The following is a 27,040-nucleotide window of genomic DNA, read 5'->3' as shown; positions in this document are numbered from 1 at the left end:
TTGGAAGGGATTCACAAGGGGGTGCACACCAGGAGATAAGGCTCATTGGGTGCCATCGCGAAGGCTGGTCACCACAGTGCTCTTCCATTAAAAGGTACATACCATCTTTTTGTCTCTGTGATGTTAGCAACTATTGATGCTCAATGCCTAAGTCCATTAATTCATTAGGTGATGCAAAATGGTTATATTCTATTATTCCTTTTCCATTTATTAGCTGAAATACTGCTAAAAAGAGATAAGAGTAAAGGAAGGAAAGAAACTCACCCCTCTCTATTTAGTAACTCAGTTTGTACAAAAGAGTCAGGATAAATGCTTGATCCCTTTACTTGCCAGTTTTAAAACAGAGTTTGTTTCTTAGTATCATCTGATGATAAGTAGACTTAAATATGCATGAACTCATGGATTTAAGTATATTTGACGTATTTCAATTTATTGCAGTTACTATATTATTAATGTTCATATAGTCATATAGGTAAGCTAAATAATGGCACAAGACGTTCATGTCCTAATCACTGGAAGCTGTGAATTTTACCTTATATGGCAAAAGGGATTTTGCAGATGTGATGGAATTAAGGATTTTAAAATGGATTATCCTGGATTATCCAGCTGGATTCATTGTAATCACTGGGTCCTTAGAAGAGAAGAGAAGGCGATGGGATGATGCAAGCAGAGATTGGAGTGATGCACTTTGAGGGTGGAGAAATGTAAGGATTGCAGCTCTAGAAGCTGAAAAAGGCAAGGAAACGGATTCTCCCCCTAGTCTCCAGAAGGAACTGGCTCTGCTGACACCTTGACTTTAGTCTAGTCAAACTGATCTTAGACTTCTGACCTCCAGAACTGTAAGAGAATAAATTTGCACTGTTTTAAGCCACTAAACTTTTGGCAATTTGTTACAGCCACAGCAGGAAACTAATAACAGCCATCTTTGATCAGTGGAACCCTCTTTAAACTGGTTATCTAGTATGATAAGGTGTTTCAGGTTCATCTTGTACACTTTCTGCCCCAGACCTATAATCAATAATGTCTCCAAAGAGTCCTGGTTCCTTTTAGTAGGAAATGGTATTTTAAGACCACAAGGGATATTCATGGGTTTTTGCCTTTTTTTACAGCTTTTAAATTTATTTTCAAATTGTGATAAAAAAACGTGTAACATAAAATTTGCCATCTTAACCAATTTTAAGTGCACAGTTCAGTAGTGTTAACTATATTCACATTATTTCAACAGATCTCTAGAACTTTTTCATCTTGCCAACCTGAAACTCTATGCTCATTGAGCAACTCTCCATTTGTTCTTTCTTCCTTGAATTTTTGCCTTTTTAAAAATGGGAAGCCAGGCCTGGTGGCTCCCACTTGTAGTCTCAGCTACTCTGAAGCATGAGGCAGGAGGATTGCTTAAGCCCAGGAATTCAAGGCTGCAGTGAGCTTTGATGACACCTGTGAATAGCCACTGCATTCCAGCCTGGGCAATATAGCAAAACTTTTTCTCTAAAGAAAGGGAAAGCAGCACAGTTCTACTGTAAAACCTTTACCAACATGATTATTTTCCTTTTAAGTGTGCAGATTTTTAGGCTACAATTCTGTGGCATTTTTGGCTATTAACCCTAAACTATATCCCATAAAGGATTTCATGTAGCAAAGCATCTAAAAAAATGGCTGTCTTTCTAAAATGGAGTGAGAGTTTTGAAATGAAATATATGCCACACAAAATAATGACATTTCATTATTAGGACTCAAAATATTCTCGAGTTCTGGTTGGTTGTAGTTGAATGCATTCTCAAGACTGGCGGGGCCTTTGCCCACAGTGCGGAACCATAGCTAGTGACCCCTGTTTGGGGTCTCATCTGTCCTTGTTCTGTCCTGTGGCTAAACCTGTTGCTGAGCAGAAATAGTTTACACAAGACTGTTCAGTTCAGATCAGTAGGTCCAGCTCTCTGAGCCATGAGAAATTGTTGTATAAAGAGCTTGTGGGAGAGAATAGCAATGCAGGTTGAAAAGAAGTGCCAGTCTGTTGAGACTTTAAGGGAGGTGTACGAACTGATTTTGTTACTATTGTCTGGGAAGTGCCTTGTTTTGTTTTTAAAGCTGGTCACTCATTTGCATCAAGTATTTGAAAAGTACGTTGTAAATTATTTGCTCTTTCCCCTTTGAGGAAGTGCTCAAATATTACACACACACACACACACACACACACACACACATACGCATGCACTCACACACATGCACACATAAAAAGAGGAAACAGTTGGATAGGCTCTCAGAAATCATGTGATTGATGACTAAGTTAAATCTTTTCTACTTACTGAAAAGGAAGAGTCTGATGATTAGTTATTGAACCTCCTTGCATTTTTAAAGTTTTGGAGATATTGAATTATGTTCCTGTTTATGTTTTTTCCTACCCTGTTTTCTTCCATATTTACCGAACCTGGAAAGCAACATTGGGTCTGCAACTCCTCCGACGCAAGTATTTCATACACCTACTGTGGTAAGTAAAACAGCAACAAGTAATTGTAGCAACTTGATGGTAAGTTTTCGTAAGAACATTACAGCTGCTGGCTGTTGTCGCTGGGACACAGGAAATGTCAGCATGTTCCAGCTGCTGCGTTCCAGCTGCTGCGGCGGCTGCTGCCAGCAGGAAAAGTAATAGCTGGTAACTGCCTTGTGTGAATCTTTCCCACCCCTCATGGACCTCACGAGGCTATAACTGTGTTGTGCTTGACCTCCGAGTGCTTCCGTTGTTCCCTCTGTCAACGATCTCTACCTTGAGTCCGGTTTCGGGTTCTTTTCAGTTTCAGTAGAACTGTCTGCTTCCAAGCTTTTGCTCCAGCCCTTATACTTACTTCTTGAGAAGGTAGAACAGTCCTAGCTGCTTCCTGGAGTTGATTTCTGCTCCAGGTTGTGATCTTTGAGGGCTCCTGGAATCATTTCCCTAACTGGATGTAATCTTGGTTCTGCAGTCACCAACTGTATGACCTTAAGCAAAGTACTTAGCGTCTCTGTGCTCCAGCTTTTTTAGTTATAAGATGAAAGTGCTTTTGGAGTCTCCTTCTTCCCTCCCTTCCTTCCTTCCTTCCTTCCTTTATTATTTTAGAAACAGGGTCTCACTCTCTCACCCAGGCTGGAATGCAGTGGCTATTTACAGCTGTCATCATAGCTCACTGCAGCCTTGAACTCCTGGGCTCAAGTGATCCTCCTGCCTCAGCCTGCTGAAAGTCTACTTTATAAGTAGTTGTTGTAAGGTAAAGTTTCTAGCACAGAGTCACATAGAAACAATAATATTGATTACTTTTTTTTAAAGATCAGCCATACTCTAATGTGTTAACTGGTTATATCACTGTCCCTCTCCCCTAACTTCTCATTAACAACATCCTCATGTCTGAAGGCACAGCTTTAGGGCCTGACAACTATTTTGGTTTGGTACTTTCCACTGTGTTGCTTGCCATGGGTTGGCTGCCCTTTTTACCCACTGGCAGTATCAGAAAGGTTTAAGGTGATGCTTCCCAAAATACTAGTTCTTTGAGATTCTTTTGGGAAGAAAAGGATCTAGGAACTAATCATTTGGGGGAAATTTACAAATGTGCTTTAAGTTCTGAGAAGTTCTGCAATAAAGAAAACTTCAACAGTTTTCACTGTTAAACTGTGAAATTTTCAATTTTCAAATTTTACCACAAAATTTTCAATTTCATATTTTTTTCCTGGAGTGTGTGTCGCTCGGCTGTCCTGAGAAACATGCTCTGGCAAACACTAACATAAAGTCACTTGTGGGGAATTGGGCTCATCGCCAGGTGTGCGAACAAGACTTAGGAGTGTGACCAGTCACATCCCGTGTCTTTTCTCCTCCTTACGGATTGTGCTGAATTCCCTCTTAACTTATCCCTGAAATCTCTCCATGTTACAAGATCAATTTAGTCCCCAATTCCAGCACGGCTCCTAAGTCCACTTGGCTCTGCCCTCATGAACAGATTAATGTTGTTATTAAAGGAGAGGGTTTCTTATAAAAGGACATGTTTGGTCCTTTTGTCTCTTGCTCTTGCCCTCTCTTGTCCTTTCGTTCTTCTGGCATAGGATGAGACAGTGACAAGGCCCTTCTCAGATGCTAGCACCTTGATCTTGGACTTCCCAGCCTCCAGAACTATGAGAAATAAATTTCTACTCTTTATAAATTACCCAATCTTTGATATTCTCTTATAGCTGCACAAAACGGACTAAGACGCTTGCAGATTGCTGACTGCTCACTGTGTCCTCATGTTGCCTTTCCTGTGTGTGCACATTCCTAGTGTCTCTGTGGGTCCAAATTTCCTCCTCTCAAAAGAATACCAGTCAGATTGGATTAGGGCTCACCCTAATGGCCTTATTTTAACTTAAGCACCTCTTTAAAGGCTCCATCTCTAAATATAGTCATATCCTGAGGTACGGGGGTTAGGCCTTCTGCATATGGATGTGGGGGCATTGGGGAGGTAAAGGGCCCAGGAACACAATTCGGTCCATACATACAAAAATGGCAAAGATTGGCTGTTTTTTATGCCCCTAATTTTGGGAAAGGCAGAAAATGCGGGAGTGTGAGTCAGTCCACGGCGGGCATATGCCCTCCTGTGATCCACAGTCATCAGTCTCAGTTCAAATTTCTTTTTGCTGCAGTTAGTCCAGAAACCCAAAGCATTCATGGATTGTTTAATTAAACCAATATTCACTGAGCATCTAACATGTGCCTATTCCAGGAACTGAGGGGACAGCAGTGAACAGCAAAGACAAAATCAGTAAAATACTCAGCATGTCAGATGGTGTTAGTTGCTGTGAGAGAAAATAAAGCTGAGTTGAGGGATAGAGAATGCAGAGACAGAGGGGATGGGGGTTTCATTTGAAATTAGGATGGTCAAGGAAGGCTTCACTGAGGAGGTGTCATTTAGTAACGGCCTAGAATAGCTGAGGAGTGAGCCATGCAGGTGTCTGGGGGGTGGGGCTGAGGAAAGAGCGAGCACAGAGGCCTCTGGGTGGGGGCGTGTGTGGTGTGTAGAGGGATGGCAAGGGGGCCAGTGTGGCCTCCGTGGAGGGAGTGAGGGGAGAGTAGCATCTGGTGAGGTCATAGAAGGAAATGGGGAGAGGAAGGGACTTGCAGGTCAGGGGACTGACCTATATTTTACTGTGATTGAAGCTTTTCTAGTTTCTGTGTTGATAATAATCTGTAAGGGGCAAAAGTGGGTCCGGGAGACACGCTGGGAGGCTATTGCAGTGATCCAGGTGCAATGGATAATGGGACTTAGGCCTGAGTGGTAGTGGTGGAGGTGATGAGGAGTCAGATGCTAGAAGTATTTTGAAGATGGAGCCAACAGGGTGTGCTGACTGATTAGATGTGAGGCTGTAGCACGATCCTCCTGCTAGGCTGTCTTGGCATCTGGTGTGTCCCCCCGCTCCAAGCATGTCAGCGTCTTTATTAGCCTCTGTTGTGCTTCTACTATTCTCTAACCTAAAATATCCTCGTCCATCCTTCTGTTTCATGCAAACCTTAAGAGGTCCATCAGAAGTCCTATCTGCCCTATGGAGCCTGGTTGAGTCAGTTGAATTAATTCACTTTAGTAAATCTTTATTGAACAGCATTAGGTTTAGTCATTATGCTAAGGAATACCAAGAATGCAAAGGTTATATAGGATATGTCCTGTACTCTCAAGGAACTTGTGGCTGTTGTCTTATGTGTGGTAGGAGGGATAACTATACACATGGCCATGATTTATTTATTTGTTCTACTAACTCAGTGTGGCCACTGGGAAGCCTCATAGCCATCTGGAGCTAGAACTGTAAACTTATATATTTCTAAACCTCATTCTTTCTGAGTCTTCCCTATCTCATCATCTACCTAATTCATTAAGCCCCAAACCAGGGGTATCCTTAATTATCTCTTTCTCTCACCTACCACGTTTAATGTATCAGTAATTTCTGTTTTCATGATCTCCAGATTATATTCCATATCCAACTGCTTCTCACTGTCCTCTGCTAACACTTATGCCACGTTTAGCTCTCCTTGGCCTCTGCAAAAACCTCTTAAATTGTCCTCCTTCCACTTCAGTTTTTGCCCCCATTCAATCTGTTCTCAGCACAGAGGCCCGAGAGATCTTTTCAAAGTAGAAATAAGTTATTATTACAGATAATGTGACTTCCCCTGCTTAAGGGGCTTTTCACCATAATTAGAGTGGCTTTTCACTATAATTAGAGTGAAATCCCAACTTTATTGGCGTCCAAGACTCCTTGAGATGCCCCCCCAATTGTCTGATTTATGTGATTCTCCCCAGACTCATTATTTTCCATTCACACTGGCCTTTTAAAAAATCGTTGCTTGTATTACAAAAATAATATAAAATTTACCCCTGTAACCGTTTTTAAAGTGTACTTGATGCCTAATTGCTTTGTCTAGGACTTCCAGTAATATGTTGAATAGAAGTGGTGAGAATGAGCATCCTTTCCTTGTTCCTGATCTTAGAGGGAAAGCTTTCAGTTTTTTACCAGAGTATGATGTTGAGTGTGGGCTTTTCATATGACCTTTATTATGTTAAGGTAATTTCCTTTTATTCCTGTTTTGTTGAGAGTTTTTATTATGAAAAGGTGTAAGAGAATGCTGAGATCCCACTTGCCCTCAAGGTCCTAGTTTGCCTGGAAGATTTCTGAAATGTCTTTGTAGTCATTCTCCCATTGTCTTGATGAAGAGCAAGCACCTGGATCCCTTCTAGCTATACTAATCTCTTTATCAAACAGTCACTTGGCCGCACCCTTGGCTTGATTGCCTAATGATGCCTTTTCACTCTTTGTATGGGTACGCTGGGAATTTTCCAAATGTTTCCACTCTACTTTCCCTTTAATTATAAATTCTGTCTTTAAATTATTTCTCTCTTCTCTCATTTTACTGTAAGTGGCCAAAAGAAGCTATGCAGCCCTCAAATGCTTTCCTGCTTAGTTATTTCTTTTGCCAGATATTGTAGATCATTGCTCTTAAGTTCTGCCTTCCATAAAGCCCTAGGACATAGACACAATTCCACCAAGTTCTTTGCAACTGTATAGCAAGGATGGCCTTTACTATAGTTTCCACTACCTTGTTTTTCATTTTTATCAGAGATCTCATCAGAATTTCCTTTACCATCCATATTTCTACCAAGATTCTGATCATGACCACTTAAGTAATCTCTAAGAAGTTCTAGACTTTCCCTATATTTCTTCTCTCCTTCTGAGCCCTCACCAGAATTTCCCTTAATGCTTTGTTCACAGCAACACAGGCCTTTTCTAGCCTGTTCCTTCAAACTCTTTTGGCCTCTTCCCATTACTAAGTTGCTAAGCTGCTTCTACATTTTTATGTAATTGTTATAACAATACCTTACTTCTCTGGTACCAATTTTTTGTCTTAATCTGTTTTGTGCTGCTTTAACAGAATACCTGATACTGAGTAATTTATAATGAAGAGAAATTTATTTGGCTCATGGTTTAGGAGGTTGAGAAGTCTAAGATCAAGAGGTTGCATCTATCAAGGGCCTTCTTGTTGTATCATCCCATGGTGGAAGGGTAGAAGGGCAAAAGAGCATGTGTGATGGGTGAGAGAAGGAGGCCGAGCTCATCCTTTTATCAGGAACCCACTTCTGTGATAACTAACCCACTCTCACAACAGCGTTAATTTCTTAATGAGGGCAGAGCCATCATGACCTAATAACCTCGTAGAAATCTCCCCTCTCAACACTGTTGTATTGGGGATTAAGTTTCCAACACATAAACTTTGGGGAACACATTCAAACTGTAGCAATATCTTATAGTTATGACAATCTATTTTAAGCTAATAACAACTTAAGTTCAATCACATACAAAAACTCTACATTTTAACCCTTCACCCCCCCTTTATGTTAGTGTTACAATTGACGTTTATTTGTATTGAACATCATTTAACATATTTTTTGGTTATAGTTATTTTTAATATTTTTGTGTTTTAACTTTTATAGTAGAATTAAAAGTGGTTTACCCACTACGATTACAGTAATACATTATTCTGTATTTGTCTATATATTTACTTTACCAAGGCATTTCATACTTTCTTATGCTATCATGTTACTGTTAAGTATCCTTTTGTTTCAACTTGAAGAACTTCTTTAGCATTTCTTACAAAGCAAGTCTAGTGGTTATAAACTCCCTCAAATTTTGTTTGTCTGGGAAAGTCTTTATCTTTCCTTCATTTTTTTTCCAGGCTGGAGTGCAGTGGTGTGATCATAGCTCACTGCAGCCTCCAACTTCTGGGCTCAAGCAGTCCTTCTGCCTCAGCCTCCCAAGTAGCTGAGACTACAGGCATGTGCCACCATGCCTGGATAATTTTTTCTATTTACACTTTTAGCTGTCCAGATCATTTCTTTCTATTTTTAGTAGAGTTGGGGTATCATTCTTGCTCAGGCTCATCTCGAACTCCTGACCTTGAGCGATCCTCCCACCTCAGCCTCCCAGAGTGCTAGGATTATAGGCATGAGCCACCACGCCCGGCCTATATGGGGTACATATAATGTTGTATGTTACCTTTTAATATTCTCTCTTTTTGTTGAAATTCTCCTTTCCTTCACACATTGTTCTCTTCATCTTGGTAAGCATTATTTTGAGAGTTATTTTAACACATTAACTGCCATGTCAGTTGCATAGTTTTGAGCCTGGGACCTTGTGAAGCATATGTAATTCACACGTCTCTTTACCTTGAGCTGCGTGAACTATTTTTTCAAGTTACATATAATTTACTCACAGAAAACAATAAAAAATAACATTTTTCATTAAATTAGAAAGGATCGTTTTATTTTCAAAGTTTTTATTCTAGTTTTGTAATAAAACATCGTGGCCCCAAGGAAAATTTTTTTTTCTATTGTGGCACTCAATGTGTTAAACTTTCTGTCGTGTGAATCATATAACTTCATTTCCTTAGGGTCAGTTATGGAGATGTTTCTTATTCCTTTGTTTAAAACATCTTTGCCTAATTTTTTCATTTTCCTTTACTCTTTGTTTTGTTGTCTGCACATTAGACAAAACAGGCATATCTCCTAGTCTTCATGGACTGGCTTCACACAGGAAAGGCCCCTACTCATCAGCCTGGTCAGATTCTGGGGACTTCTACCAACTATTTCCCTCTTCAGGGAGAAGCAGGCAGCTGTGGGTTTTGTCCACTCTTTCTTTGCTGAGCTTGGGATTGGGTGAGGGAGGGAGCTGTAGCATCTACTATCCCAAGCTGCTGTCTTCATTCTACCCCAGGCAGCTAGAGTATGCCAGGCCTGTCAGAGCTCCAGGACTGGTGATACAGATACTAGTTTTGGGGACGCCCAGAGTAGTTGGGGTGCTAGATGCATAGATCAATTCTTTCTCTCCCTAGGGGAATGCTAAGAGCTGGGATTTTTCATCTGCTCACTTTGTGCTGAACAGAGGGAAGGATCAATGATGCCTACAAGCCCCAGCCACTGCCGTCATTCTCCCCTGGGTGATAGACTGTGCCAGACCCATCAGAGCTCCAAGACTGGCAAGACATAAACCAGTCCTTTGGGGAGTCCCCATGAATAAATTAGTGTGCTGGACACATGAACCAACTTCTTCCATTTCAGGGTAAAGCTGGGAACTCGGGGGGTCTCTCCCTGATTGTATGGCACTGCACCAGGGTAAGGGTCTCTTGATAGAGGGTGACCCCAAATCTCCTTACAGGTTTTGGTGAGTCTGGTTTCATGTTTTCCTGGGGTGCAGGAATCTTTCAATTAATTTGATTCCTCACAAAGAGAATTTGTGAATTATTGTGTTTGTAGGAGCAAGGGGAGTCCAGGGCTTCCTATACTGCTATGTTGCTAATATTATTCCTGTGGGGATATATTGTCAACCACCATCAATTTTTCTTACTATATAATTTTAATGAAAAAGATATCTTATAGAGGCTGATATCCAGAATACTATATTTATTGGAAGTGATTTACAATAATTTATTGACATTATTTTTATTTCATTTAGATCACATGGACTACCCTATTTCAATTAATGTTAACCCCTGTATAGCATTGAAGGGAACCAAAGGACTTTTGCATATTTACTACATTCCAAGTAAGTCCAAATTTTTTGTTATTGATCAATTAAAGGGTTTAGGAAATATCAATAATAAATGTGTTCCAAATATATTAGTTACTATTGCTATGTAACAAATTACCACAGTCTTAGTGGCCTAACACAGTACACATGTATTATCTCATAGTCTCTGTGGGACAGTAGTCGGCATGGCTTACCTGTGTCTGCTTCAGGGTTTCCCACAAAGGTGTTGACCAGGACTAGGGTCTCTTCTGAGGCTCAACTATGGAAGAATCTGCCTCTAAACTCATATGGTTATTGGTAGTATTCATTTTCTTGCTGGCTGTTGGCCATTCCTCAGTTCCTTGCCACAAGGGCATTTTCAACATGGCTGCTTGCTTCTTCAAATCCAGCAAGGGGGGCAGTCAGCCAACAAGACAGAAGTCAGTCTTATGCAGCATAGTCACAGAGGTGACACTCTATCCACCTTTGCTGTCTTCTATTGGTTAGAAGCAAGTCCCTAGGCCAGCTTATACTATGAGGAGGGAATTACACAAGGACATGTGTAATTCTTTCTAAAGAAAAATATGGTGATAATGGGGTGAAAGAAGGTAGTGTGTTTTGTTTTGCTTTGTGTTGTGTCTTATTTTTCCTCTCTGTGACTTTGCTTATTGTCAGTTTAGTAAAAACTAATGCAGGTGGTGGTGATTGCATGGGGCTGCATCTGAGTGAGAAGACACAAAACTTTCATACTCTACTACCATTCAGCCAATAGTGCTATTGCCTGTAAGCTCTGAGATCCCAGAACACTTCACTTCTAATCTTTATCATTATCATCATCATAATTTATATCCAGTTTAGATTTAGAGCTTGCTTTATACTTTGCAAAGTATTTTCACATAAATTAAAGAAACATTTCTTCCCTGATTTTAGTCCTCTAGCTTACCAGAAAAAAGAAAAACAAAACAAAACTGAGAACCCAGGAATGATAGACAATAAATTCATATTTTAACTTTTCTGAGTCCAATTGTTCATTCAACCTGTATTTTCACACTTTGTCTCTGCATTTATTTATTCACTAAAAAGTACTGAGTAAATGTATTTCAAGTATTGTGCTAGGCACTATGAATTCACTGATAAGACATTCTCTTGATCTTCAAGAATCTATGCAAGAATCAGTGCAATAGAAGAGAAAGATCTGAAGATAATAAGGTATGATAAGTGAAATGATAGCAGTAAGGCTCAGTGGTAATTTAGAGCAGAGAATTATTAACTCTGTTTCCTCTGCCTTCCTGGCCAAGGGTAAAAGAAACAATCTAAACTTTTGCCTGGTTAAGGTGCTACAATTTTTTCATTTTTTCCAGGTTCTGTTTTCTGGTCTAGTTGGTAGGCTTTATCCCCAGGTGTTTGGCATAAGAGATGATTTACACAGGAATGATCTCACTTTCAAGTGAATCTTGCCCTTACACACAAGGAGCAGGTTGTACCCTTCCAGGCCCAAATAATAAGACAACGTGGAAACACTTAGGGTTTTCTGAAAAGCAGACACCAAGGAGGAAGTAGACTTGCTAGATATTGATTGAGGGAAATGCTTGTGAACAATAAGGGAGAGAGGAAGCCAGGGTAGGCAAAGAAAAAATTCAGGTTGGGGTCCGGGTCTGATATCTTGAAAACAGAGTAGGAAGGAAGGAGAGTTAGGTAGGATGATCATCAGACCAAAATGCATCCCTGAGACGCACTCAGCCTGGTCAATGGGACACCCCAGAGCAGACTGCCTGTCACAGGAGTTCCATGACAGGGGACAGGCAGCAGTAGCCTGACTCTAGGGTCCTTGCAATGCTCAGTCATAACAGGAGCAGCCTGTGAGAGAGTGGCCTCTGGCTGACTGCTGAGATGGGTCTGAAGGGGTGGCAGCTGCAGGATATCTGCCAACGGCCCTTCTCACAGTAGCTTCTTTTGAAGGGAGGTTTTTTTTTTTTTTTTTTTTTTTTTGAGACAGACTTGTGCTCTGTCTCCCTGGGTAGAGTCCAGTGGCATCATCATAGTTCACTGCAACCTCAAACTCCTGGGCTCAAGTGATCCTTCTGCCTCAGTCTCCCAAGTAGCTGGGACTACATGTGCGTGCCAGGATGCCTGGCTAATTTTTCTATTTTTAGTACAGACAGGATCTCACTATTGCTCAGGCTGACCTTGAACTCCTGAGCTCAAGGGATCCTCCCACCTCGGCCTCCCGGAGTGCTAGGATTACAGGCGTGAGCCACCTCGCCTGGACCTTGAAGGAGGTTTGAGTGCCATACTTCCAGGGCCACCACATGTAATCACTCACTAAATATGACCTTCACAGAACAAATTATATTAACTCATTAACAAAAGAATTATTCAGTCATATTTGTATAGCATTTTGCAATTATGACCTAAGTTTCCATAGAATATACTAGAACATTAGTACGAAGTTTGGGGCCACATTTGTAGAAGTCAGCCTTATTTTTACAGCCTTATTTCTACTTAAATTCAGTAAGAGACATAAGTACAGACTTGAACCAAAAAGAGGTGGGGAATGGAAATTATGTATTTTGAGACTTCATAGCCTTTCTGGTAAATTATTTCTATACTATTAACTGACACCAAATAAAACTGGGCATAAGCCTCCATCAAGGTTATTTATGGAAGTCCCTGCAGTTGTCTTAGGTGAGCTCAAAAATAGTCCTCTTTTATACCACATGGCAGCCACCATGTTTCTTGTCTCTCACTGCAATACCCACATTGATATCCCCGGCCTGCTGAGCCACAAAAGTGGTACCTCACTATTGCCGTTGTTCATGTTCCTACATGACCACAGTGGTGTCCAAGGCCAAGGAGCTTCTCATGATGTAAACTATTGAGTTGTCAAAGGAGACTTCCTTTCTTAGAGTCATTGGAGACTGGAATCATGCTGTGTTTCATGCAGAAATGGCAGAAGGTCCTTTGTCCTGCATTGTCATTGGACACTATAGCAGTGCTGTTTTGTGCCTCCGTGTCTCCAGGAATTCCTTGTGAAAACAGCTCTTTAACTTCTACACAGAGCCCTCCTTTTGCAAAAGTTCAGGTCCCAGTCCATGGCGTAGGCCATGGGACCGCTGTTTTAAATAGATCTTCTTTTCCACACCCTAGCCTGAAAGTAGAGAAGTAGAGACAAATTAGGAAGTTTAGTGGTACTTTAGGCTCAGAGTAAGGAGGGCCTGGATTAAGGCAGTGGAAATGGGGCTGAAAAGGAGGTTAGAAAGATTTACAGGGACTGGGAATACTAGTGCTAATTTGGTGATGAAGATGAGAACATCACTTTTGGATCTATTGGGTAAGGTAACTGAGCAACCTTTGAGTAGAGGTGTTGCATGAATAGATGGGGATAGGTGCTCAGGAGAAAGGTTGAGACTGAAGATATGGATTTGGGAATTATCACAGAGTGTGGTACTTAGAGCCCAGGAGAGTGTGCAGAGTGAAAATTGAGGAGAAGGAGGATAGAACCCTGAGAAGGAGTCAGAGAGGTGGGAGGACAGCTGGAAGAGTGGTGGCATCCACACCAAGAGGGTTTAGAGAAAGAAACAGGTGGTTCTGTTAAGCACAACCAATTTCAAATTACAGAGAGAAAAGTTGTCTTTTGATTATGGCTACAATGAATGAGTCACGGTGATATTATTAGGAAAACATTTTCAGTGAGGTAGTGGTTACAAAATTGTTTTCATCATAAAAAAGATTTGTGCATCTTTTTCATTTGGGCCAACTGAAGATCAAAATGCATTCTTTACTGGAATTTTCCATGTTAATTGGTAATAGGGAGAGATCATGAGAAAATTAAAAAATAGCCATACATTTAATTTTTAATCAAAAGATTCAATTTTATTTTCTAAGAAATCTTTCATCAAATGTCTTAAAACATTGACTGTCTCACTTCCTTTCCTTTCCTTTGAATTTTCTAGCACAACCGTGACTAGAACTGGAAATTGTATGCCTGCATTTGATAGTTTTCTCAATCAAGCTATGAAAGTTCCTCTATTTTTAGGCATAGCATACATAGTTCTTACTGTGGAACATTTTATTTGATTACAGTCTACTAGTTATCCTCTCAGAACTTCAGTTTTCTTATCTGCAGAACAAGGATAATAATAATAACCTTGTATATAGTTGCGATGATTAAATGAGATAATGAGGGAAAAGCCCAGGGCACATTTTAAGTGTACAATTAATTATGTGTAAAAGAATCTTTTATTTGAGGGGATAATAGGATTTTTTTCTTTTTAAGGGAGAGACTTAAACAAATTATATTTCAATATCTATATATCTGTCAACTCCATGGAGATTCCAAAGCGCAAAGAAGTTATTTGCCGAGGATCTGATGACATTTATTCTTTTTGCAGAGCTCTGAAAGGAGGTAAGTGTTCAGTTCATGTTAAATTATAGAATAGGAAATAATTCTTTTTTTTTTCTTTTTGAGACAGGATCTTGCTCTGTTGCCTGGGCTAGAGTGCAGTGGCATGATCCTAGCTCACTGCAACCTCAAACTGCCGGACTCAAATGATCCTCTTGCCTCAGCCTCCTGAGTAGCTGGGACTACAGATGAGCATCATCTCCTGGCTAATTTTTTTTTTTTTTTTTTTGGTAGAGATGAGGTCTCACTACATTGCCCAGGCTGGTCTCAAACTCCTGGCCTCAAGTGATCCTCCTGCATTGGCCTCTCAAAGTGCTAGGATTATAGGCGTGAACCGCTCGCTGTGTCTGGCCAGAAATCATTCCTTATGAGAATGTTATGAAAGTTAAATACATTAAAAATATGAAGTTCCTTTTCTTACAACAGTTCTTTTTCCCATCCAAAATTTTTACTTTTAGCAGCTTAAACATTTTACAATTATGTCCTTGAATTGTTATGAAGATGACACTTACATGAGTGTGTTTGATGGGATATTAAAAATTTTACCTTGTTTAGATGGGAATATTTTACATTTATCCTTGGTTATGGATCTCTTTTTCTAAATATTACATTTATTATTTTTCATAGTAACTCAGCAGATTTTTCTATGCAGCTATATTGGTTTCTGAAATGTCTTTCCCCTTTATTTTCCTCCCTGAATCAATAAATTCAGAGTATAGGGTCTTAAAGTTCACTTTAAAAAAAACCCAGGAATTTTTCTGTAATAATTTTATGCTGATATCTTAAATAGCTTAAAATATTACAAATATCAGAATCATATTACCAAAAATTGAAAAATATAAGCAGTAAAAAAGTCATAGAATCATATTTATAAAAACATTTTCTTTTTTTCCCCATTCTGGAAAATCTTTCAGAATTCTTTTTTTAATGTATGCATATTTTATGTAGTTGTGAATATACTGTACTACAATTGTTTTCTTTTTAAAAACTGATTTATTTAATTCTTTGAATATCTCCTCCATGGTGTTCAAAAATCAGGGTATAAGTATTATATAGTGAAACATTTCCCTTAGTGGGTATGCCCTAGTTTACTAACCATTATCCTATTGTACATTTAGTTTCCTTCTGATACTTTTTACTATTATAAATAATATTGTAACAAATATATTTCCTTATATAGTTTTTCTTTTACTTTAAATTTGAATATTCCTGTATTCGGAAGAAAGAGTTACAGATAACTTCTAAGGAGATTTCTGGGATTTAAATGGTTTCACTATATTTGTGGTTTTATTTGTATAATGCCAAATTGCTTTTCTAAAGTATCATACTAATTTATACATTGTACTGCCAGCAATGTATATGTATGATAATTTAATCTCCCTATTGTTAACATTGGACATTATCATTTTTAAAAAGTTTTAAAAAACAGGTTAAAAAACTTATATCTAACTGTTTAATTAACTTTTTTTTTTTTTTTTTTGAGACTGAGTCTCGCTCAGTCACCCTGGGTAGAGTGCCGTGGCATCAGCATAGCTCACAGCAACCTCAAACTCCTGGGCTCAAGCGATCTTCCTGCCTCAGCCTCCCAAGTGGTTGGCACTATAGGCATTTGCCACCACGCCCGGCTAATTTTTTGTTTCTATTTTTAGTTACCCAGCTAATTTTTTCTATTTTCAGTAGACACGGGGTCCCGCTCTTGCTCAGGCTGATCTCGAACTCCTGACCTCAAGCAATCCTCCCACCCTGGCCTCCCAGAGTGCTAGGATTACAGGCATGAGCCCCTGCACCCAGCCATGTTTTATTAACTTTTAAAATTACTATTACAATTGAATATTTCCCCACATAATTATTTACCATTAACTTGTGCCCTGTCTTGTTTAAAAAAGAATTTCCCGTAGTTTATATATGTACATTATATTTAGTGATATTATATAAATTAGATATAGATGGGACAAAAATTGGAAAATGAGGGTTAAAAATTAATGGAGGCTGGGCACGGTGGCTCACGCCTATAATCCTGGGAGGCTGAGGCGGGAGGATTGCTTGAGGTCAGGAATTCAAGACCAGTCTGAGCAAGAGCGAGACCCTGTCTCTACTAAAAAATAGAAAAAAAAATTAGCCAGTCAACTAAAAATAGAAACAAAAAATTAGCCAGGTGTGGTGGCTCACTCCTGTAGTCCCAGCTACTTGGGAGGCTGAGGTGGGAGGATCACTTGACCCCAGCACTTTGAGGTTGCTGTGAGCTAGGCTGATGCCACGGCACTCACTCTAGCCCGGGCAACAAAGTGAGACTCTGTCTCAAAAAAAAAAAAAAAAAAAAATTTAATGGAATGAGAGAAATATAAAAATTTATAACAAAAAGGCTTATACATTACTCTGAGGGAGACATTAATTTGACTATACATTTTTTAGCAGTCATTTAACAAAATAGTTTCTAAGTAAATTAGTATGCTTGCCATGGAAATTAAGCTTCAAGATGCATCTCCTTGCCAACCATCTCTTCACATTTTTAACTGGTCTGCCACCCCTAAACCATATGCAAAGTATGGAGCTGGCATGGTTTATGAGTCTGGGCTCAGAGTCACAAAGACCTGAGTCTGTATTCCAGCTTTTCTGTCTATGAGCAACATGAATTTGGATGTATTATTTAACCTCTCGTGGCCTCATTTTCCTTATCTGTAAAATGGGAACAGGGAAACTCATCTTATATGATTTTCAGGATTAAATTAGAGAATATGTGTGACAAAGCTCAGTGTAGTCCTCAGAGTAGGAATCCTTCTTCTGTTCCTAATTTACAGTCCTGTCATTTTTACAGTTGAGGAAACTGATGCCTGCAGTGGTGGTTCAGTATGTGTCGCTGGTCATTTGGGGAACTAGTAACAGAGCAGTCTCCTTTTTTTTTTTTTTTTTTTGAGACAGAGTCTCACTCTGTTGCCCAGGCTAGAGTGCCATGGCATCAGCCTAGCTCACACCAACCTCAAACTCCTGGACTCAAGCAATCCTCCTGCCTCAGCCTCCCGAGTAGCTGGGACTACAGGCATGCGCCACCATGCCTGGCTAATTTTTTCTGTATATATTTTTAGCTGTCCATATAATTTCTTTCTATTTTTAGTAGAGATGGGGTCTCGCTCTTGCTCAGGCTGGTCTCGAACTCCTGAGCTCAAACAATCCGCCCGCCTCGGCTTCCCAGAGTGCTAGGATTACAGGCATGAGCCACCGCGCCCGGCCTGCAGTCTCCTAACTCTTAAGGCACAACTCTTCCACTGTGCCATGCTTTCTCTTTGGAAAAATCCTCTTAGCAGATTACTGTTTTTTCAAGAAATTGTCCATTAGTCTTGCATGACTGTTTTACAGTTATTTCACATAATCTCTGTGGGATTATATTGATGTTTTATCTGAATTTTCAAAGTTTCACTTTCTCGTGATCTAAGATGTGTCAGACTCAACTCAGCCTGCCTGCTTCTTCTCTCCCTCCCCCTACTTCCTTCCACAAACATATGTTGAACCTAATTTGGGCAAATCATAATTTAGGTTCTGATGATCTGAAGTTGAATGGTAGGGTCTCCTTCCTGACAAAGTCACTCTATTCTGGGAAAAACAGTCATGGGAGCAAAATTTACAATACACGTCATAAATGCTAATAAAATTATATACTATTAGTTTTAACTCTATGGTTAATTAAATAAGCGTGACAGGAAAACTCAGATAATATTTTATTAGAGTGTCAAATCTCGGAACATCAGAGAGTGAGGGGGAAGAACATTCCCTGGAGAGGAAAACAGCACAGGCAAACATATCTAGTCATGAAAGAGTATGGTTTATTTGGAGAGTCGTGTTTTTGTAGTTGGAGCAGTATGTGCTTGTGGGGAATTGCTGGAGATGAGCCTAGAAATGGGGGCAGGGTGAGCATGTAAGTCATGCACAAAATATTGGCTGGTAGCCTGTAGTCAGTGGGCAGGGATAACCCACTGAGATTTCCATTTTTGCAGATAACTATCGTCCATATGGAAGGAGGCGAGGGTTGGCTGAGGCAGGACACCTGGGCGGAAGGAGGAGCAGCCAGGAAGCTGTGTGAGAGACCACGAGAGCTGGGCAAAGATGGCGGCCCTGGGAGTGGAAGGGAGAATGTGAAAGAGAGCACTCTGGGAAACAACTGGCAGGACGTGCTGACTGATTTGACGTGGCAGGCAAGGATTAGGTAAAATCAAGAACCACTTGATGGCTGGTGACTGGATACATGGAAGTGCCATTATCTGAGATGATGTATACAAAAGAAGAGGCAGATTTTTAAAGAGAAACATAATGAGTTTGGGCATGTTGAGCTCAAGGTAATTTTGGAACATTCAAATAAACATGTCCATCTGGCAGCTGAGTATGTGGGCCCAGAGCTTAGGACATTCTGATTTAAGAAGCATTGTCGTATCAAGAGACCCTTGAAATTTGGGAGTCAAATTTGCAAGTACCATACATATATATTTTTAAAATAACTTTCCTTTTGGTTGGTATTACAAAAGTCAGACATCTTTAGGATATGATATTTAGAAAATAGGGACAAGCAAAAATAAAATAAAAATTACCCATAATTTCACCACTTTATATACCTACACACATATCTATTCCTTTCAACAACACATTTGTGAATAAATAAATGGATATTTCAAAGCATCTTAAATTTAATAAGCAGGTTAGCCCTGTTTTCAGGATTTTGCTGAGGCTGTTGTAATAAATTTACACAAACTGGGTGGCTTAGAACAACAGAAATTTATTATCTCACAGCTCTTGAGGCTAGAAGTCTGAAATCAAGGTGATAAAGCCATGCTCTCTCGGAGGGAGCTAGGGATAGATCTGTTCCAGGCCTCCCTCCGAGCTTCTGGTGGCCCCAGGCATTTCTTGCCTTGTAGATGGCCCTCTTTTTCCTGTGTTTCTTCACATAGTCTTCCCTCCTATATGTGTCTGTCTCAGTGTTCAGATTTCCCCTTTTTATAAGGCCATTGTCATATTGGACTAGAGCCCACCCTAATGACCACATCTTAACTTGATCATCTGCAAAGACCCTATTTCCAAATAAGGCTGTGTTCACAGGAACTGGGGGTTAGGATCTCAACGTATCTTCTTGGGGGACACAATTCAACCCACAGCACTGTCTGAGGCTTGGGTCCTGCATCCTGCATAGTTGCCAGAACTAGACTGACCATGAGCGAGCTGCATGGATACCTTTTGGGAAGAGTAGAGAAGGGCCTAAGGTGTTCTGTCTTCCTTTTCCCTGGCCCTGCCTTGGTTCCCTCTTGGCTTCTTCAATGTGGGAAAGGCTTTGAGCTAACTTCCCATAAGAATAGAATGGGAGATATGACCAAGATATGAACATTCCAAGAGAGAAAAAACAATTGAAAAAGAGGGCTAGCCAATGGAAGAGGTTAGAGCTCCTTCTCCCCACTTGACCTGCTAAGCATTTGGGCAGTCTCCCTAAGTAGAAATCCAGGAGTTATTCTTGATTTCTTTCTCAAGTCCTCAAGGCTTATCCATCTTCCTTCCTCCCTCCCACAGAGTTGACTAAGTTGGCTTTACCATCAGGGCCCTGTATGCAGAAGGGCCCTGTGCTTGGGGTTTAATGCGCTGTGATTGTAATCTTGAAATTCTTAATAATTTTATCTTTGAGGAGTGGATGTTTTATAAGTGAAATCTGATGAGACAATGGGGTATGGCCCTACCTTCCCTGGACTGGTTTTTGGTTCCCCTCTGCCCACTTCCTTGCTGTCACCATGGGGCCTCCCTGGCATCCCCCGCCACTTCTATCCGTTGACACCTGCCACCCTCTGCCCCTGGTGAGGTCCTGCATACAGGGAAGGTCAGGACCAGGCATGGGTGCCCTACTAGGTAGGTGCATCCCCCTATCCCAAACAAGTAGTGTGTGGAGGTATTGCATAGAGGTCGTAGTACCTTGAGGGTCATCGTGGGACAGCAGGCCTGTGAAAGGAAAGATGCCTGCTTTGACTTCCCCAACCCCCACTGAGGCATGAGGCATCTGGCAGCTTGTGGGAGGGGGACCCTGACAGGCAGCTGGCAGGCCTAAGCTTGCATAGGTGCCCAGAGTCATGGAGGGGCCCCTGGGTGTTTGTATACTCACCCTGAGCTCCTTGCTGAGGGAGCATTCCTTCAGACTGTTCCATGCCTGGGGGACCTTCTCTTTCTCTATTCAAACTTCCTGAGTCTGGCCTGTTAGTTTCACCTGGCCAGCTCCAGCCACTCTGGGGATGAGCCTCAAAATATAAATGGTGTCATTTCAGGGATTCTGCCTTGATGTTAAATACTCTGATATTTGTGTTTAAAACTGGCGTTTAAAACTATCGTAAAAAATGAATGGCAAAATTCATACTAATTAAAAATTTTAAGTTTTCTTTAGTTTGAATGATATTAAATACTAATTAAAAATATCATGTCAAGTCTAGAAAGAGAAACTTGGAAGAAAGGAAGAAGCTTTATAATTTAGTAACTTTAACAGATCTTTCCCCCTGTTTCCTATTTTTTGGATAAAAAGCCCTACATTTTCATTTTATGCTGGGTCTTGCAAATTATGTAGCTGGTCCTGAAGCCAGGTACTCAGGGACTAGGTTCTAGGAGCCAGAGATTCAGAAATGACCAAAGCCCCTGTCCTCATGGAGCTTATAAACTAGTGGAGGAAATAAGATCATAATGAGGTAATGAAATCAGATAAAGATGAACAGAAAAATGAAATAAGATTCAATTTGTGGGCCGGGTGCGGTGGTTCACGCCTGTAATCCTAGCACTCTGGGAGGCCAAGGCAGGTGGATTGCTCGAGGTCAGGAGTTCGTGACCAGCCTGAGCAAGAGTGAGACCCCGTCTCTACTAAAAATAGAAAGAAATTATCTGGCCAACTAAAATATATATAGAAAAAAATTAGCTGGGCATGGTGGCGCATGCCTGTAGTCCCAGCTACTTGGGAGGCTGAGGCAGTAGGATCGCTCAAGCCCAGGAGTTTGAGGTTGCTGTGAGCTAGGCTGACGCCACGGCACTCACTCTAGCAAGGGCAACAAAGTGACACTCTGTCTCAAAAAAAAAAAGATTCAATTTGTGATAAATACTCTCAAATAAACCAGCAGGTTAAAAAGATAGACATTATTGCTACATTAACATTATATAATATATAAATATATAACATTGACATTATATTAATATGTTAATATTTATAAGAGATGAATATGTTATTCACAAGATGTCATAGGAAGGGGGTCTGGACAGGAGAAGGAATATTAAATGTTATCAGAAATAACATTTAATGTTAATAATATTTAATGAGTGCTATGTCCTAGGCATTGCTCTGAGTATTTAACATGTATTAACTCATATAGCCCTCATAATAATCTTGTGAGGTAGGTATTATTATCACCATTTTACAGAGCACAGAGAAATTAAGTGACTTGCCCAAGGTCACACACTGAGTAAGTAGAGGAGCTGGGATTCAAACCCAAGCAGTTCTGGCCCCAGAGCCATCACTCTTACCAAAAATGCTATACCGCCTTTATCCTTACTGCATCTTTCCCATTGCATATTGTATTTGGAATGGTTTCTTTGTATGTCTATGTACCCAACAGACTTTAGCTTTTTGAGAGAAGGGACAAGTGTTATATACTGCCATTGCCTCCCCAGTCCCTGATACATAGTAGGCTTTCAATAAATATTAGTTGACCTGTTAAATTTTAGAATTGGATTAGCCTTGAATGAAAGAGCATAAGATTATGAAGACATGGCCAGGTGCGGTGGCTCATGCTTGTAATCCTTGCACTCTGGGAGGCCGAGGCGGGAGGATTGCTTGAGCTCAGGAATTCAAGACCAGCCTGAGCAAGAGTGAGACCCTGTCTCTACTAAAAATAGAAAAATTATCCGGGCATTGTGGTGTGTGCCTGTAGTCCCAGCTACTTGGGAGGCTGAGGCAGGAGGGTTGCTTGAGACTGGAAGTTTGAGATTGCTGTGAGCTAGGCTGACACCACAGCACTCTACTTAGAGCAGTGGAGTGAGACTCTGTCTCAAAAAAAAAAAAGATTATGAAGACATGACCACTTTATTAAGCTCAAGGAACATCTCAGTGTATTAACACTGTTAGGAAGGACATACCAAGAATTAAATAAAGAAATGCTTATTTTTGAGAATAGAAGTATACATGCAGACATAATCTATTTACTTCTGGAACAATAACCATTATAGTTTGGCATTTGACTAGTTATATTATTAAAAAAAGATTTTTGGTCACTATATCTTTTGTTTGAGATTCAAAATATCTCTTTCTATCCTTACTCTCCAAGTTCACTACTTTGTTCTGACTAGAACAGTTGAATGAGGTTTTTCCTGCACTTCTGATTCTGTGCTCCACAGCTTGTGCAGGGCCAGGCCCATGACTATGCATTTAAACAAAGGCTAAATACTTGGACTTCTCAGCGGTGTGATTGAAAGGAGCTTTGGTATACTGGCTGCCTCTAACATAGCTCTTCTGCCTTTAGGGAGAGTCTTCTGTATTATACCCAGCTAAAGGTGCAGCAATATCTGAAAACTAGAGTTAAATATGTACATATATAACTTGGTATGAACTAGCTTATTCATCATTTATTTGTTACTGAAGCCAGTGGGCCTTAAAATTTACATCCCCCAAGAATTGAGATATGGGCTGGTACATAGGGAAGCTGTGGGGAGGGAGGGCAGAGGAAGCCACAGTAGATTAGTAGCCAGGGTATAAGCTTTATCACTTCTCTACAGTTTTGCTTAAGACTGCTTCTGCCAGTAGTTAAGTGTACTCCATAAAGGTGCACTCTATACTTTGAAGAAACAAATTACCTATTGATGACCAATAACATTTTGTATTTTGTTTGCAGAGACAGTGAATACAACAGTATCATTCTCCTTCACTGGAATACGATTTTCTAAGGTATTGTTCAAGATTTATTTAGTACTTTCTTTCTTTTTTTTTTTTTTGAGACAGAGTCTCGCTTTGTTGCCTGGGCTAGAGTGAGTGCCATGGCATCAGCCTAGCTCACAGCAACCTCAAACTCCTGGGCTTGAGCGATCCTACTGCCTCAGCCTCCCAAGTAGCTGGGACTACAGGCATGCGCCACCATGCCCAGCTAATCTTTTCTATATATATTTTAGTTGGCCAGATAATTTCTTTCTATTTTTTAGTAGAGACGGGGTCTCGCTCTTACTCAGGCTGGTCTCGAACTCCTGACCTCGAGTGATGCACCCGCCTCAGCCTCCCAGAGTGCTAGGATTACAGGCGTGAGCCACCGCCCCCGGCATTATTTCATACTTTCTTAACCTTTTGCAGTAACAGATGTGTTAAGAATTGTAAACGTGCAATTCACAACTTCTAAAAATAGTGATTCAAGATTAAGATGTTCAAAAAATGTTCTTCTTTTTCACTTTTATTTGATGTTCAGTATTTTGGCATTTCTTCCTTCTGTAGAATATGGAAAAATTACAAAAAAGATAGTTCTTTTTTTTTTTTGTTTTTTTCTCTAACATACATGCTTAAAAGTAATGTGAATGCTCATTATTAAACTGTTGAATGGTCTTCAGATGAAAGCACTGGATGACCACTATGTATAAGTCAGTAACTCTTTATAACTATTCATGTAACATACTAAAGATAATGTAAAAATGTTTAGGAGAATAAAAATCACATAAATTATAGGCTTATTTTATTCAAGATTTTTCTTGGGAATGTAGTCTGGACAACGAGGCCTTTGTAAAAATATCAGTAACCACTGCCTCAATGAATAATACCATTGTAATTTTAGATATTTGCATTACATATCTAGCAATAAAATTTGTACATTTCACTTTTAGTGACTATTTTAAAATAAACTTTGATAATGCAGATTGTTTAGTTATTTTGTTATAAATCATATCTAATATTGGAAAACCTCTTAGACTAGTTTCTTAAAAACTGTTAAAAATCATGTTATACTCTGGAAGTATAATAAATGGGCTCCATGCTCACTGAATTGAAAGACACACAAAATTTTCTCTCATTGGAAACTAAGAAAATGATAATTCAATCTAAATGGCTTTCTGCTAGTCATACAAAGTTCTTATAAAAAGCCTTTAAAATAGTATCATCTAACATTTTGTATTACCTGTATTTCTTATTTCTCATTTTAGGGAAAATACCGAGTTGTTATTGAAGCTATTACTGGGAGTACTGAAGAAATGCTCTTTTGCTTGAATTTTACCCTCATATACCGCCCTCGTTTAAATTAGAATAAATTGAGCATTTTTAAAAATTTTTCAATGGTATTGTTCTTATTTTAACGGTACTCAGGATTTGTTTTAATCAGGTATGGTAAGATAGGAAGACAAGAAATGACTGTCAGAAAGGCACAAGCTTATCCTCACAGATCTCTAGAAACAGGAGGCAGCGTGGGCCACCCGGAGCCACACAGACAGCACCAGGGCTGGTCAGGAGGTGGAGGTGGGGGGAAATGTGGACAAGAGATTTTATTTTGTTTTCCATGGTAAACCACATTCGAGGTAGGGTAAGCAGGGTTGACCTAAAATAAATAAGCTGAGGCAAAATTAATTTAAGTAAAGTGTTTATTTGGGCCAAGCTTGAGGATTGCAACCCAGGAACATAGATTCAAGTTGCCCTGAATAAATACACTTTGATTAGCAGGAGTTAACGGAGGATTTTTTTTTTTTTTTTTGGCTACAGAGTCTTCCTCTGTTGCCTGGGCTAGAGTGCCGTGGCGTCAGCCTAGCTCACAGCAACCTCAAACTCCTGGGCTCAAGCGATCCTCCTACTTCAGCCTCCCAAGTGGTTGTCACTACAGGCATTTGCCACCATGCCCGGCTAATTTTTTGTTTCTATTTTTAGTTACCCGGTTAATTTTTTCTATTTTCAGTAGACACGGGGTCCCGCTCTTGCTCAGGCTGGTCTCGAACTCCTGAGCTCAAATGATCCTCCCACCTCAGCCTCCCAGAGTGCTAGGATTACAGGCGTGAGCCACCACGCCCAGCCAAACAGAGGATTTTTTATAGGGAAAAAGAGGCAGTTCCTGAGTTGTGTGAACTAAAATAAAATCATAAGCCCCCTAGCCGACTAAATGGACCCCTCTTGGCCAAGGGGACCCCAGGAAAACCTTAAGACTGAGTCCAGGGCCATGAGGAGAAGGGAGATCGGACATGCCTAGTCATGTTCCCTCCATTTTGGAGTTCCTGTTTGTAAGGTTGGTGGCAGGTACCCCTCCCTTCCCTAATGAGAAAAGAAGAAGCCCCTCCTACTCCTCCATACCCGCCCCAAAACTGAAACAAAGAAATTCCTTACTCCTGCCGACATCTCCTGGCCCTAAGAACCTATATAAACCCACTCAGACTTCTGGGTGGGGCGGCTTCTCTGGTCCCACTCGTGGGACTATGAGGCTCGCCCGGGTCCCTCTCTGGGACCAGTTACCCCCACCTGGGAGCGCTCCAATAAAGCCTCTTTACTTATCCCTTTCAACTCTGCTCATCTTTCTTTCTCTGGTGCAGGCCACTCCAAAAAACCTTACACTCTTTGTACCCATAAGATAGTAAATCATTAACAGGCCTAAGGCTATGCAAGACAAAGTTTAAACCACACCTGCAGGCCATCAATTTACTTAAAAGATCACTTGAGTCTCATTTGGTTCCAGCCACACAATCTCCATCTTCTTCCTCCAATATGATCAGCACATTCAGACCTTTGCAAATCATCCTTCCCTGAGCATGGAATGTACTTTTTCCAAATATTTTCACAATTGTAACAGAGGGAATGGCCTGGAATAAAAAACTGCCAAAAATATTTCTGTCTCTTTAATACATCCTCCACTCCTTTTTGAGAACTAAAACCTACATCCCTGCCTCAGGCCAGTGGTTGGGAGGGGCAGGGTAAGTCTTTTGTTATTTGTGCTAAAGGAGATGGCTCAGCCCAGGCGTGGTAAAGGGAGGTCCTGGATGAAGGTCAGGGATTGTCTTCAGCAGAGATGGGATGATCAGAATCGTCAACTGTAGTTGAACAGTAATTGCCTGAAGCTGAGAAACCACCCTTTAGAAAGCTCTGTATTTCTGCTTATTATTAGCAAGATGGCATTTCAGACAGAAGTCTCCATCCTCCTCCTTTGCTGGCAAAGTAGTAAAGTAACTCTTTTCTTCCTCCCCAAACCACTTGTCCTCATTCTTCTGATTTGACCTTGTGGACAAGTGCCGAGTTTTTGGTAACACAATTTATTCTTTTTTTTCCCACTTTATTTTATGCTCAGATATAACTTCTTCCAAGAGTCCTCCCCTGACCAGTGTTATAAGACCCTATATAAGAGAGGCTATAATCAGATAGAAGCTTATTTCTCCCTTATCCAGGACTGATGTGGTGCCTTGAAGACCCAGACACTTTTTCTCTGGCTCTGGTATGAATGGTCCAAAATGCCTCCTCACCATATCCATGAGCCACATAGCACCTTGCCATTGACAACACCTCTCACACGATATCTATAAAATAATCAGACATCATCGATTACTGGTCTTTTCTTGCTCATAAAGAGTTAATGACATAAAAATATTGCATAGATATTGGCCTTGGAT

The 27,040-nt window shown here is 40.4% G+C and overlaps 1 protein-coding gene across 2 annotated transcripts; it reads left to right on the top strand.

The window, feature by feature from the left end:
• The first annotated feature begins 1,447 nt into the window (after positions 1–1,447).
• Positions 1,448–24,722, top strand: LY96 (lymphocyte antigen 96). 2 transcript variants are annotated; one of them, XM_045561374.1, is made up of 6 exons: positions 2,405–2,482; positions 9,365–9,591; positions 9,985–10,074; positions 14,315–14,443; positions 23,323–23,375; positions 24,608–24,722. In XM_045561374.1, the coding sequence occupies exons 2-6, from the start codon at positions 9,567–9,569 to the stop codon at positions 24,704–24,706; spliced, it is 396 nt and encodes a 131-aa protein (XP_045417330.1). In that variant the 5' UTR covers positions 2,405–2,482; positions 9,365–9,566; the 3' UTR covers positions 24,707–24,722. The 2 variants fall into 2 exon arrangements, with proteins under 2 accessions (XP_045417329.1, XP_045417330.1); XM_045561373.1 differs by lacking the exon at positions 9,365–9,591 and having other exon boundaries at positions 1,448–2,482.
• Positions 24,723–27,040: the final 2,318 nt, after the last annotated feature.

Source organism: Lemur catta, chromosome 9, assembly GCF_020740605.2.
Source record: "Lemur catta isolate mLemCat1 chromosome 9, mLemCat1.pri, whole genome shotgun sequence".
Lineage (NCBI taxonomy): Eukaryota > Metazoa > Chordata > Mammalia > Primates > Lemuridae > Lemur > Lemur catta.
This window is presented reverse-complemented; position numbering and strand designations above follow the sequence as displayed.

Coding starts and splice junctions, on each gene's coding strand:
- LY96 (XM_045561373.1), top strand. CDS start 2,371: ATGTTCCTGTTTATGTTTTTTCCTACCCTGTTTTCTTCCATATTTACC. Junction 2,483..9,984: donor TATTTCATACACCTACTGTG/GTAAGTAAAACA, acceptor TATTTCATTTAG/ATCACATGGACTACCCTATT. Junction 23,376..24,607: donor CTGGAATACGATTTTCTAAG/GTATTGTTCAAG, acceptor TTCTCATTTTAG/GGAAAATACCGAGTTGTTAT.